The sequence below is a fragment of the Pteronotus mesoamericanus genome, unplaced genomic scaffold (genome assembly GCF_021234165.1).
Source record: "Pteronotus mesoamericanus isolate MK-2021 breed Mesoamerican mustached bat unplaced genomic scaffold, CSHL_Meso_final scaffold_21, whole genome shotgun sequence".
NCBI lineage: Eukaryota > Metazoa > Chordata > Mammalia > Chiroptera > Mormoopidae > Pteronotus > Pteronotus mesoamericanus.
This window is the reverse complement of record NW_026555310.1, coordinates 32210395-32225299: the sequence shown is the minus strand read 5'-3', so window position 1 is coordinate 32225299 and position 14905 is coordinate 32210395. Positions and strand designations below refer to the sequence as shown.

The following is a 14905-nucleotide window of genomic DNA, read 5'->3' as shown; positions in this document are numbered from 1 at the left end:
GGAGAGGAAGAGAAGTTACCTAATATTAGATGCATGTACTGCACTGTCTTTCTAAAAATCTTAAGATTCTGAATTTTGAATATATTTGTACTCAGTGGTTATAGATAAGAAACTCTGGATTGTATCTGAACTGGGGCTTGATTGGTGAACAGAATTTAGATGTTTGGAGATATGGAGGGGATTTTAGGAAGAGGTAAAAGCATCATCCCTTACCAGCTTGGGTCTTTGTATGTCATTATGTCATTATCCAACCATTAAACATGCTTTAAAGGCGGAGAAGGCCTGCATTACTGATAACTACTTTCCCTTAATTCATGATGCATATACAACTGGAGGGCTGGACTTTCTGGGTTTGGCTCTCCCCCTACACCATTAATCCCCTCCTTTTCCCACAAATCAGCTGACTTTCCAGAAAACCCTAACACACCCCTTGGCTGAAAAAGAGCATTAGGCAATCGGTGAAATTCCCCATTCCCTGTTTCTCTCTCTGTAACCCTGGATAGAGGAATCTCAGGCCTGAGAGAAGTATGCAGTTCTTGTTTCAAAAGCAGAGGGAGCTCCAAGATCAAGGCTGAGTTACCTTTTCCCTATGCCATGGTCTCCCAGCCCCCTCTTGTTTAGATCAGGGAATTTCAGACATGCACACTGGAGTAGAGAATCATATGAACAGAACCAGACAGGGAGGCCGGCCGAGGTTCCTGCAGAGGGAGCGTCCAGGCCCCGTGCTTCTCTCCCTGGGAGCTGGCAGGGTCGCCCAGCATGCCCGCTGGCAAGAGAGGGGACTGACCCACTTGCTCCCATCAGCTTCTGAAGGTAAAACCTTAAAAACGAAGAGCAGAGCTTTGATGGAGGACAAAAGAAAGGCAGAAAACTTCACATATGAAGGTTTTGGGCAAAGATGGAGGGCTGGAGAGAGCAGAATAAAAGAAGGCAAACTATAGATAACCTGTTTCTCTTAGGATGACCTCATTTACCCTCACATCACCCCACTGCCTAGCACTGTTTTCAGGGTTTGCATTTGGCAAAACTTTTCTAGGAACTGTGGGAAGAGATCTTGTCTTTTTAGTAAAGGGGAAAAGAAAAAATCTGGAAAATTAATGTGTAAATTGAGAAAATACCTATTTTTTCCTTTTATGTTTCTTGTAATTCAGCTGCCCCTTTCCTCCCCTCCCATCTAACCCTGTCTCAGACCACTTCTCCCAAGGTCACTGCCTTACTCCAGTGAAAGAAGCTCTTGCTCCATCAGTGGTCATCGGGCGTATCAGTAGAAATGCACGCAATAATGAACGTAGTAAGGAGAGCTGGCTTGAAGTGATAGGGGGATAACTGTCAAAAGAGGAGGGAGAAAAATGTCCTAGGTGAATGGTCATGATAGAGAAAGGCTCCTGGAAATGTGAGTGTAAATGGGGATATTAGACTGTGGGGACAGGAGGGAGACTGACAGAGTGAGGGATCAGGGTGAGGGGGGGAACAGAGGAGGAAGAAAATTGGGAGAAAGTATTCATTCTTTTGGAGAAAAACTGGGATGAGGTTCAGAGAATCGATGGGAGAAGGATATGATTTTGTTTTAGTCTAGAAAATTAGTTGAAGTAGAACCAGGAAGGGTGTACGAAGATAGAAGATAATCATATGGTGGTGATTAGTGATATGGCTCTCTTTAACCTGTTTGTTATTCTTATGAATGTGACCCTGATCCCAGGTGACCCTCTACCATCAAAGCAGGTGCCTGTGTTTGTTAGACAAATACAGCTAGACCTGCTGCATCTTTAGCTCCAAAGTCCAGAGGTGCAGAGAGCCAGGTCCAAGAGCCGTGTGGCTCACCAGGGATGGACAGATTGCCAACGATGTGGTAAGTGATCACGAGTCTACAGGGATGTGCATGGATTCCATTTTCTTTATATTCTTAAGAAAACAGCTCAGATCTGAAGCATGGGTCTTGGTTTTATTTATGCCTTTTTGCTTTATTTCAACCTGAGTTTCTTCTCCACGTGCTGTTGGCCTCCCTGTGACAAAGCTGGAACTCTGCACTAATCTGCTGTATCTGTGTCACCCACCTCTTCATATGTCCTTTTTTTCCCCAGGTGCATTGTCCTGTTTTCCCTTTTGGCATGGGTTTATGCTGAGCCTACCATGTATGGGGAGATTCTGTCCCCTAACTATCCTCAGGCATACCCCAATGACATAGAGAAATCTTGGGATATAGAAGTTCCTGAAGGGTATGGGATCCATCTCTACTTCACCCATCTGGACATAGAGCTGTCAGAGAACTGCGCATATGACTCAGTGAAGGTATATTACAATAAGCACATACAGAATAGGGCTGGGTGGTCAAATGAGAAGGATGTAGGAGGGAGTGTCACAGGCATACAGTGAACTAGAGTCAAATAGTCCTAAGGTCGTATGGGTCCTTTCTCTCACTTCTGTATCAAAACATAACCCTTTCCTAGACTCTTTCTGATGCTTCTCTTAGGTAATGTCAGGAGGCCTTGAAGAAGGGAAAATCTGTGGACAGAGGACCAGTAAGAATCCCAGTTCCCCAGTCGTGGAAGAGTTCCAAGTCCCTAACAATAAACTCCAGGTGATCTTTAAGTCAGACTTCTCCAATGAAGAGCGTTTCACTGGGTTTGCTGCATATTATGTTGCTGTAGGTAAGGCCCATCCTTCTCTATTGACTCATTGATCCAGCTAAGAGATTAGACGCAGGATAGACATTGAGCAATACTGTGAATACAGATTGTGTTTGTAACTCTTATGAAGTATTGACTTGACTTGGTGCCGTTATGAAATTCTCTATGAGGTGCCGTTATGAAATTCAAAGACATGATCGTATCTTAGTGGTGATGATAGAATGTTAAGAATAGATAATAAACAGCAATTTATTGAGATCAATTATGAAGTGGGCACTGTATTAGGAATTTTATGTGTATTAATTTAATCTTCACCTCAACTCTTCAAGGCAGGTATTATTATCTTCATTTTAAGATAAGGAAAGTGAAGACTAAGAAAGTTAAATAACTTACCAAACTCACACATGGAATGTATGGTATTACAACCCATTTAATATATGGCAAACAAACCAAATTCTGTGTGCTTCTACACCTAAAATAAAGTTAGAACATCTCATAAAGCCAAGCTATAGATTTGACAGTAGTGCCGACATCATACAATGTAATTAATCTACTAATTGTTCATCCCTGCAGAAGACATATCAACATGTTTAGCTTTCAGAGTATTTTCTTTGGAGCTGAAATGCTCTGTTTGTGAGAAAGGTCAAAGGTTTCTGGCAGTGAGAGCTCCCTTATAGCTGTGCAATAGTAAGATAAAACTATGGAATCACATTTTAGGAGAGCAATATAGAATATACCATCTTGAAAGGAAGGTCTTCAAGCAACAGGCCTTCTTGCTTTTTCTTGCCCTTGTAGTTTTGGGTTTAACTTCACTCTTCCTTCAAGGTCTTTGTCCTTGACCTCAGTCTTTCTCTGCTTTTGTAGATATAAATGAGTGCACAGACTTTGCAGATGTCCCTTGTAGCCACTTCTGCAACAACTTCCTTGGTGGTTACTTCTGCTCCTGCCCTCCAGAGTACTTTCTCCATGATGATATGAAAAACTGTGGAGGTGAGTTTGGCACTGAGGAGGCTGCGTGGCCCCTGGGATTTGGAATGATTTGAGACTTCAATAAAGGCTTTATCTACCCTTTTGATTTTGATTAGCCTCAGCCTTGATTTGGCACCTATTCTTGATTAGATTATGTGAGGCGGAGCCCACAAGAGTGGAGGAATACAAGGTTACAGAGTCAAGTTAATTAATTGCAGAGGAGAGATAGCTGGTGTGAAGAGTCTGCCTGGAACTGTCCATAACTGTGAAATGCTCTGTCATAAGCAATGTGATAGAAACCCAATAGGCATTGGGTAGCTCTGCCCAAGTGGGTGTGTAATGCTGTACATGGGCTCCAGTCGGGTACTCTCAGTTCATAAGAAGTCATAGAATAGGACAGAAACTTCTTTGCTTGAGCCTATGTCTGATTCCCCCTTTCTCTTTTTCTCCCTTAGTCAATTGCAGTGGGGATGTATTCACTGAACTGATTGGGGAGATCACAAGTCCCAATTATCCCAGTCAATACCCAGAGAACTCAAGGTGTGAATATCAGATCCTGTTGGAGGAGGGTTTCCAAGTGGTGGTGACTGTGCGGAGAGAAGATTTTGATGTGGAACCAGCTGATTCAGAGGGCAACTGCGTTGACAGTTTAGTTGTGCGTGATGGGTGATTAATTTTCTTCCTAACTCACACCGGGGGATTTCTCCTTGAAGACAAATTATCTTTCTTTTTGCCCTTTCTTTTCTCCCCTCTTTTGTTTTATTTTATATTACTTCTCTATTTATTTACTTCTCTTTTATTCTTTTCATTTTACCTCTTTTACATCCTTCTTTCTTCTGATTTCATCATTTTGTGTCCTTTCAGTTTGCTACAAGAGACCAGCAATTTGGTCCTTACTGTGGAAATGGATTCCCTGGTCCACTAAATATTGAAACCCACAGTAATGCTCTTGATATCATCTTCCAAACAGACCAAACAGGGCAAAAAAAGGGCTGGAAACTTCGTTATCATGGAGATCGTAAGTAATCTAAAAGTTGTTCTTTGGTTGGTTGTAACAAAGTCCCTGGACAAGGTGAAATCAAAACAGGTAGGTAGTTGTGTGGAGGGTTATTCTGATTACTCCCCTTCCTCAACAAGATTCAAACCTGTTAGTGGTTACTTGAAATGCTCCGACATCTAGGAATACTTCAACTGGACCTATGAGTGCAGACAACTTGGGGGGTGGTTAGTTAGTAATGCCATATTATTTTAGACATTCCCATATTGGAATGTTAGGAATCAGGACTGAGAATGACTGAATGATTTTATGAAGTGTAAGAATGGTGTAAATAGAACAGAGATTATCTGAATATCTGGTTAATTTTTTTTTCCTGTCCTTCCCAAGCAATCCCTTGTCCTAAAGAAATCACTGCCAATTCTGTTTGGGAGCCTGAGAAGGAAAAATATGTATACAAAGATGTGGTGAAGATAACCTGTCAGGAAGGGTTCGAAGTTGTGCAGGTAGAGTACTGTGAGGGGCTTCTCCTTAATCCCTACCTGAGGATGAGCATACTGGAATTGTCCTATTGTTTATGAATGCTCTTGTTGGAGCAAGGTGTAACACCTTCTTCATCAAAAGAACAGCTCAGGATCCTTAGTCCTTCCTTGTGGGTTGGGGAACTCCTTGGCCAGCCTGGCATTCTCTCTGTGCCCATAGTCTTCTTGTGGAAGGGAAGCTGATATGCTGTGGCAAACTTTTCTTTTAGCCCCAACTCTTGGCACTTTGGGTCATTCTGCTAAGACATTTCCAAGGTTTGTGTGGTGAGGATTCTTCCTTGACCCATGGCCAGCGATTTTTTAAAAATTTTAATTCATTTTCTATTTTAATTCTCCATATACCTCCTTATAAATTAATGGTGACATCTATCATTCTCCAGGGAAGTACTGGCTCAACATACTTCTATTCTACTTGTCAAAACAATGGAAAGTGGAGTAATTCCAGACTGGTTTGTGAACGTATGTATCTCTTTAAACTGAGACTTTTTTTTTCCTCTCAAAGGGAATTGAAAGATCAAAGTTCAAATGTATGATTTGCTTTTAGGCTTGTGAGAGTGGGTTGGGCTTTTGAAGGGAAGCCAGTCATGGAGTCCCAGCCCTGATCTGGTCCCAGACCAGCTTGGCAGGTTTCTTTCTTTCTTTCTTTTTTTTTTAAAAAAGAGGCTATGGGATTGGTAGAGTTAATGGCACCTTATAGGTCTATTCCTGGTTTCTCTAGGGGCTTCCCTCAACCACTGAGAGCCAAGTTCCTCCCTGTAGCTTGAAAGGGGCTATCTTAATTGGCAGGAGCCAGTGGGTTGGGGGAACTGAGTGATGCCAATTGAAGAGCATGGCTACAGAGAGGCTGGTGGGGAGAATCATTCCAGGTGTGCTTATGGAGGTGGTGGTGAGGAAGGAGTGAGGGACATGGCTGGGAGGATGGGACTGGCCTAATGACCAATGACTTCTTGAAGAGAAGTGGCTACCCTGACCATCGCTCTCTTGCCTTCCTCTTGTAGCTGTGGACTGTGGCTCTCCTAACCCCATTCAAAATGGTAAAGTCAAAGAACCAGAAGATACTTCATTTGGTGCTGTCGTTCACTACACTTGTAATGAGCCATATTATTACCTGCAAGATGAAGAAAGTGGTAGGTTTTTTTGACAAGAGAAAAAGAGAAAGGGTGAGAACATTGGAGGGTAAATAGCACAGTCTTTCTGGGTTGGAGAGAGTATGGAGAGAAATGAAGGAGATAAGATGGATTCTGTTCATCCTCTTGGTTTATTCTAAAGATAGAGTTTTTGTATGAGGTAGGGTAGATTCCATAGAATCATTCATAGTGAATCATAGTGAATCAATAGTAAATCATAGTGAATCAATCAATCCCATTTCATTGCTTTTAATTTCATTTTAGTTAATTAATTTTCTTTCTCCTCTTGAAGCACTTTCCCAATGTCTACCATTACCCTTTTCCATCTGCTTTGGAGACTGTTCCTTTCCCTTCCTAGGCAGGCGAGAGGCCAGAGAAATTGTTTGGAAGATGTTCTCCAGATTCTTTTCTCATTATTTGATCTAATATCCTCCTAAATCTCAGAGGAGCTGAGGCTCTGAATGAAAGGGGGAGGGGTATAGAAGATAGAAGATGTGGTGGTGAATGTGTCCTGTGTTCCTTGTGCAATTTCAGGGGAGTATCACTGTGCTGCAAACGGGAGCTGGGTTAATGAGTTCCTGGGCACAGAGCTGCCAAAATGTGTTCCAGGTAATGAGGGCTCAGCCTTGGGTAGAAACCGTAGTCATGGGTGCAAGTAAGTGGGGGCACCTTCTGAAAGTAGCTGTAATCCTCTTGGGAAAAGACTTAACAATCTGGGCCTACCAGAGTCTAGCTTATTGAGGCGGAGACAATAAAGTAAATGAGGGGTTGTAGACAGATCTGAGTTGAGTAGAAGAAGGCTCTTGGGCAAACCCAAGATAATAATGATACTGATAGCAACAACAGTGTGATTGAGAGCTGCGGACTGCACTAATTAATTACATTTATTATTTCATTCAAGCCCTTGCAATAATCCTATGAGGTGGGTATTATTAGTCCCATTTTACAGATGAGTGAATTAAGTGCAAACTCATAAAGTTAGTAAGGAGCAGGGGTAGGCTTTGAATCCAGGTCTGGGTCCAAAGCCTGTTATGCTCAACTCAGAGTCCATTATGGCTGACTAGTGAGGGATTTAAGTAAGCCAACTTTATCTGAAATAAAATTTATTTTTAATTATACTGGGTGATGGCAAAGTGATCAAGCCTAGAACCAGTTAATGAGGAATGAAATGAAAGACGAGAACCCTCTCTCTACCCTGCTTCCATGGATCACTAAGAGAGACTCAGTTGTAGTTAGGACTTCAGTAAAGAAGGTGATAAACATTTGGTTTGGGCATCAGATGAAGGTAGAACGCTTGCCTCCCTCACTATCTGTATGAGGAAGGAGATTCCCAGCCAGATAGGCCCTAGCTTCTGAGCCTGGGGTGAAGTCTACACGGCCGTAAGTCAATCTGTCCACAGTATGAGCTGTAGTAGTTTGCATACTGCCTCAGTTTAACCAGCCTGTCCCGCAGCCTGCTTGTGAAACTGGCAACAATGGAATGTTTGGTCCTTTAGGTATGTTCAGAATGAGTCAGGCACTCAGATGGCTGACCAAAGACAGGGTTGATTATATGGTGCTAGAGAACTCTGAAGCCTGGCAGGTTTTTGAGTGGTTGGAGGACTTGCAGGAGACTAGCAATTTATTTCCTGCTCCCTGCCCACCTTGTTCTTGTTCCTTTCTAGTCTGTGGCATCCCCAGTAAGGAGTTCATGGGAAAACAGAGGATATTTGGAGGAATGGAAGCACATATTGAAAGTTTCCCCTGGCAAGTCTACTTTTTAAGCCCACGGGCTGGTGGGGCCCTCATTGATGAGAACTGGGTGCTGACAGCTGCCCATGTTGTGGAGAAAGAGAGGAACCCATCAATGTATGTTGGGGCCACCTCAGTGGTCCGTGAATACCTGAAAAATGCCCAGGCACTCACTGCTGAGCGTGTGATTCTTCATCCAGGTTGGGAATTCCTGGAGAACCCAGACACACGAAAGAATTTTGACAATGACATTGCATTGATACGGCTTACAGAACCAGTGAAAATGGGACCCAAGGTCTCCCTTATCTGCCTGCCAGGCAACTCTTCAAAATATGACCCCCCAGATGGAGAGATGGGACTGATCTCAGGCTGGGGTAGAACAGAGAGAAGAGATCATGTTCTAAAGCTCAGAGGGGCAAAGATACCCATTGCTCCTTTACAAAAGTGCCAGGAGGTGAAGCCAAAAAATCGGAATATGGATACAAAGAACTATGTTTTCACTGATAACATGATCTGTGCTGGAGGAGAGAGAGGTGTTGATAGCTGTGAAGGGGACAGCGGTGGAGCCCTTGCTATAAAGATCCCTGATGAAGAGAAAGACAAATACTATGTAGGTGGTTTGGTGTCCTGGGGCCCAGAATGTGGGACCTATGGGATCTACACACGAGTGAAGAACTACATTGACTGGATAATGAAGACTATGCAGGAAAACAGTACCCCAAGTATGGACTAATCCACACGTATTCCACCAGCCTCTCCAAGGGCTAGGACCAATCTATTCCTTTCTGTTCCTCACAATATTCTCATTATTTCACCATGACTGAGAGAAGACATAGAAGTATGATTTAAATACAACTTGGGTGTTGGGGTACATGGCTGGAGGCAGTGTTTGATGATGACGTTGTGTCGGCCATTCAGTGTGGTCTAAATCGGTGCATAACAATATGGGAAGGGCACTGCTGTCTTGCACTATTCCACGGGGAGTCTCCTCTCCTGATGATTGCCTGGTGTTACAGATCTGACTCTGCAATTTATTGGGGGGGGGCACACCCTTGATTTTTTTGTTTATCCTGTATCTGTTCAATGTTCCACTAACTTTATCATTCTTAATGTCTACTATTACTTGTAATAAAGCAGGTTTATAACCCAGTGCCGGCTGACTTATCTTATTCCACATCAAGAACTCAGCATGATAGGCAGAGAGTGTGATGACAGGGCCGCTGTATCACGGAAATTCAGGTGTTTAGCAGCCAATATATAGAAATGATTTCTAGCAGCTAATATTTAATTGTCATGCAAATGGGGAATTCAGCTTTTCTCTTCTCTTCCAATTAAAATTTAGTAGATACTGTGGATTAGCATGAACATCACCAACACAAAATACCGTATTTTTTTCAAAACTCATTAAACATACTTGAACCTCATTGAGCAGTCCATATAACAACAGTTAGAATTGGTTATTTAAGTATAAAAATTTGAGGTAAAAGTTGTTTCAATATGACCCTGAAAATTAATTTTCCTTTAGTATTCATTTGTATAATACAATATTATGGCTTAATAAAAAAGAAAAAGAAGCCCTGGCTGGGTAGCACAATTGTTTAGAACATTGTTCCCATTACACAGAGGTTTTGAGTTTGATCCTCGGTCAGGGCATGTACAAGAATCAACCAGTGAATGGGTGGAACAACAAACCTATGTTTCTTTCTCTCTCTAAATAAATTAATAAATAAAAATTAAAGAAAAAAGAAGAAGAAAAGAAATTAATCATGCTCTTATCTACTTTCCTGGCAGTTTTGGTCAATTGGTCTGTCAAGCAACAGTGTCATCTTTGGACTGAACTGTGCACCAAGGAATTATAGAAAAGTCCCCATTAGGTTAAACCCAAAGACTCTCCCTTCTATTTTTCTTAAGGGAATGGAAAAAAATCCAACAAAACTCCTCCTGCCCCCAAAATGACTAGTGATGAAAAATAACCACACAACAGAGACTTGTTTTGGTTTAAAAAAATATTCTCCCCTGAGGACATTTTTCATTGGCTATAGAGAGAGGAATGGAGGGAGGAAGGGAGAGAAACATCCATGTGAGAGAGAAACATCAATTGGTTGCCTCCCATATGTGCCTGGACTGGAGATCATAGGCTCCTGAACCAGGGATGGAAACTGCAACATAGGCATGTGCCCTGACCAGGAATCAAACATGCAACCTTTCAGGTACAGGACTATGGTCCATCCAACTGAGCCACACCAGCCAGGTGAGACTAGTATTTTTTTAAACTGAGGAGAAGAGAGCTGTCCTAGGGTGGCAGTTGTCCTAACAGGGTGTCTTATGAAAGCTATAGACTAAGAGTAAGAATTCTCAGGGACTCTGCTCTGTCTGATGTGGCATATGGCTTTCAGGAGAGCAGTTTTTACCAGAAGCCAAAAGGGGTGTATTTGGTGCCTATCAAAAAAGGACTTTGATTTTCGATAGACCAAAAGGACTAAATTCAACAGTTGACCTTAGACTGGAGGTTTGCACATGATGAAGTAATTAGGACTCAAACCAAATGGTCTGAAGAACCAGGGGGAATTACAATAGGGAAACTTTGGAAAGATTGTGTCAAGTCAACCAAGCGTCATAAAGCCATTTACATTGTTTCTTAACTGTATAACTTGAATGCCCTTCCCCCACATGCCTGTCGTTACATGTGCAATGGAATTGACATTGTACCCTGGACTACAGTGTTTTGGGTGGGTGGAGGGTGATTCCTGTAGAGAAAAAAAAGAATTGGAAAAATGTTAAGCTTAAGAAACATGCTCACAATGTAGAAATTTTCCTTTTTTTTATAACTTGATAATAGCATCTGAAGAGTAACAGAACAAAGAAGTCCACTCCAGCCAGAGAGAATCTTCAGTCTGTTTGGGTTCTGCTCTTGACAAATTCCCTCATTACAGCTGCATTGTACAGTGGGATGGTTGTGGTTTTTGCATGGTTAACTCCACCCCAAGATCAGTTGCCTGGGTGAGTGGCAGGGAGGGGTTCTAAATGAATCATCCTCAAAGACTTCAGAACTGGGAAGGACTCATCACCAAGGCCTAGAAAATCATTAGCTGTGGCTTAAAGCGTATCAATTACACTGCTTTGCAAGTCATTTGGGACTTAACTTTTTAAAGCAGGTGAATCGTCATATTTCTTCGGTCAGAAGAAAATGGACTGGTGGATCAGCTCCTCATGCCAGGGAGAAAAGAAGTTCCCAGGGGCAAAGGGAACTTGACAGGAAGGAGCCCAATTAAAAGTGGACTAGTCCAGAAGGGGCTAGAGGAATTGTGGGACTCTCTAAGGTTGCTTTTTAAGTTAAGTTAAATTAAATTAAATTAAATTAAAATAAAATTATTTTTAGAGCGAGGGGAAAAGAGAGAGAAAGAGAGGGAGAGATCAATGTGTGAGAGAAGCATCCCACAACCCAGGCATGTACCCTGCTTGGGAATTGAACAGGAGACCTTTCTGTTTGCCGGCTGGCACTCAATTCACTGAGTCACACCAGCCAGGGCTAAAGTTGCTTTTTGTTATTATTCCTAGAATCAGAAATATATTCTGTGGAAACGTGACTTTATACTTACTGCATATCTGTTCTCTTTTAAAATTAAAAATATGAGAAAACTATTTTTCAGCTTTTCAACTATTTTACACATTTCAAGAAGTATAATGCCTTCTTTGACCCTTTTAAAAGATTTTGTTTATTTTTAGAGAGGGGAAGAGAGGGAGATAGAAAGGAAGAGAAACATCAGTGTGTGGTTGCCTCTTGCACGCACCCCACTAGGGACCTGGCTTGCAACCCAGGCCTGTGCCCTGACTGGAAATCTAACCAGCAACCCTTTGGTTCATAGGCCAGTACTCAAACCACTGAACCACACCAGCCAGGGCTATTTTTCAGCTTTACTGAGCTGTAATTGGCAAATAAAGTTGTAAGATATTTACAGTATACACTGTGATGATTTGATATACATATGCATTATGAAAGAATTCTTTTCACCAGATTAATTAACATACCTATCACCCAACATATTAACCCATAAAAATTCTTTTCTGGGGGGAGAACATTCAAGTTCTACTCTCTTAGCAAATTTTAATTATACAATATAGTATTATCACCTATAGTCACTATGCTGTGTATTATATCTCCAGAACTTATTTATCATATAATGAAAAGTTGTTATCCTTTTACCAATCTCTCCCTGCTTCTCCTCCTCCCCACCCCTGCAACCACTTTCCTAGTTTCTGTTTTTATGAGTTTGGCTTTTTTTGAAAAAAAAAATTCCAAATGTATGTGATATTGTGCAGTATTTGCCTTTCTCTGACTAGCTTATTTCACTTAGCACAATGCCTTCCAGATTCATCCATGTTGTCACAAATGACAAGATTTCCTCCTTTTCTAAAGGCTGAACAATATTCCATATTGTGTGTGTGTGTATGATACTTTCTTTTTGAAAAAAAACTTTTAAAGATTTTATTTTTATTTTAATTAATTAATTAGTTAATTAATTAATTTTGTAAAGAAATGCTTTGTGAATAGTCAGAGGTCATTGTGGTTCTGGTGGCTTTATTGTTTTTCCAATCACTTCAGGTCTGTCAAAGTGTTTTGTTTTGTTTTGTTTTTAAAGATTTTATTTATTTATTTTTAGAGAGAGGGGAAAGGAGGGAGAAAGAGAGGGAGAGAAACATCAATGTGTGGTTGCGTCTTACATATTTCCTACTGGGGACCTGGCCTGCAACCCAGGCATGTGCCCTGACTGGGAATTGAACCAGCAATCCTTTGGTTCGCAGGCTGGCACTCAATCCACTGTGCCACACCAGCCAGGGCTATTTATTTATTTTTAAAGAGAGGGAAAGGGAAGGAGAAAGAGAGGGAGAGAAACATTAGTGTGCGAGAGGTACATTGGTTGGTTGCCTCTTGCATGCCAGCAAGTGGGACCTGGCCCACATCCCAGGCATATTTCCTGCCTGGGAATCGAACTGGTGGCCTTTTGACTTGCAGGTCAGCATTCAATCCACTGAGCCACACCAGCCAGGGTGATATGATACTTTCTTGATCCACTCGTCTGGAGATGGACACTTAGGTTGCATCCCTACCTTGGCTGTGGTGACTAATGCTGCAATGAACATGGGAGTTCACATAGCTCTTTGAGGTAGTGGTTTCCTTGCCTTTGGCTATATACCCAGAAGTGGGATATATAGTGGATCACAGAGTAAGTTCTAGTTTTAGTTTTCTGAGAAACCTCCATAATATTTTCCATAGTGGCTATACCAGTTCATGTTGCCAATAACAGTGTACAAGAGTTCCTTTTTCTCCACATCCTTGTCAGCATTTGTTATCATTTGTCTTTTTGATAATAGCCATTCTAACAGAGGTGAGGTAATATATCATTGGGTTTGAATTGTCATCTTCTTGATGATTAGTGATGCTGAGCACGTTTTTGTATACCTGTTGGCAATTTGTGTGTCTTCTTTTGAAAAAAAATGTCTGTTTAGGTTCTTTGTCCATTTTCAAATTGGGTTATTTCTTTTTTTCTATTGAGTTGTATGAGTTCCTCATATATTTTGGATATTAACTGCTTATCAGATATGTGGTTTGTAAACATTTTCTCTCATTTGGTATGCTGCCTTTTTATTTTGTTGATGGTTTCCTTTGCTGAGCAGAAGCTTTTTAGTTTGCTGTAGTCCCACATGTTTATTTTTGCTTTTGTTGCTTTTTGCTTTTGGCGTCAAATTAAAAGAAATACTGCCAAGACCAATGTAAGGAGCTTACGGCCTGTTTTCTTCTAGAAGTTTTATGGTTTCAGGTCTTATATTCAAGTCTTTAAGATTAAATACTTTTTTAAAGTTGATGTTTGTGTGTGGCCTAAGATAGGGTTTAGTTTAATTCTTTTGTATGCTGTAATCCAGTTTTTCCAACATCTTTCCCCATTGAAGAGGTTATCCTTTCCCCATTGTGTATTTTTGGCTCCTTTCCTGAAAATTAATTGACTGTAGAGGTGCAGGTTTATTTTTGGTCTCTCTGTTGTGTTTCATTGGTTTACATGTCTGTTTTTATGCAAATACCATATTGTTTTGATTACTATAGCTTTGTAATATAGTTTGAAATCAGGAAGTGTAATGCCTTCAGCTTTGTTCTTTTTCAAAATTGCTTGGTCTATTCAGGGTCTTCTTTGATTCTATACAAATTTTAGGATTTTTTTATATTTCTGTGAAACATCATTGTAAATTTGATTTGGGTATTATAGATATTTCAATAATATTAATTGTTTCAATCATGAGCATGGAATATTCTTCTATCAATGTGTCTTCTTCAGTTTCTCTCATGAATGCTTTATAGTTTTCAGTGTATTGATCTTTCACCTCCTTGGTTAAATTTATTCCTAAGTATTTTATTCTTTCTGATGCGTTTAAAATGAAATTTTTTCTTAACTTTTCTGATAGTTTGTTGTTATTGCATATAAACACAACTGATTTTTGTATATTGACTTTGTATCCTGAAACTTCACACAATTTTTAGATGGCATCTTTAGGGTTTTGTATGTATAATATCATGTAATCTGCATGATTTTACCAGCCAGGAGACAATTTTACTTCTTCTTTCCTGACATGGATGCTTTTTATTTCTTTTTTGTGTCTAATTTCTCTGGATTGGGACTTCTAGTACTACGTTGAATAAAATTGGTGAGAGTGGGCATCCTTGTCTTGCTCCTGATTTTAGTGGAAAAAGCTTCAGCTTTTCACTGTTTAGTATAACGTTAGATGTGGAGTTGTCATATATGACCTTTGCAATGTTGAGGTACGTTCCCTCTATACCCAGTTGGAGAGTTTTTATTATGAACAGATGTTGAATTTGTCATATGCTTTTCCTGCATCTATGAGATGATCATATGATTTTTATTC

At 40.8% G+C, this 14905-nt stretch overlaps 1 protein-coding gene across 1 annotated transcript; it reads left to right on the top strand.

Annotated features, from left to right (window-relative positions):
• Positions 1-652: 652 nt before the first annotated feature.
• On the top strand, positions 653-9161 carry C1S (complement C1s). Its single transcript, XM_054591471.1, has 12 exons — positions 653-813; positions 1700-1849; positions 2082-2289; positions 2471-2648; positions 3492-3617; positions 4052-4251; positions 4461-4614; positions 4981-5096; positions 5513-5591; positions 6131-6259; positions 6794-6868; positions 7924-9161. The coding sequence occupies exons 2-12, from the start codon at positions 1827-1829 to the stop codon at positions 8721-8723; spliced, it is 2088 nt and encodes a 695-aa protein (XP_054447446.1). The 5' UTR covers positions 653-813; positions 1700-1826; the 3' UTR covers positions 8724-9161.
• The last annotated feature ends 5744 nt before the right edge of the window (positions 9162-14905 follow it).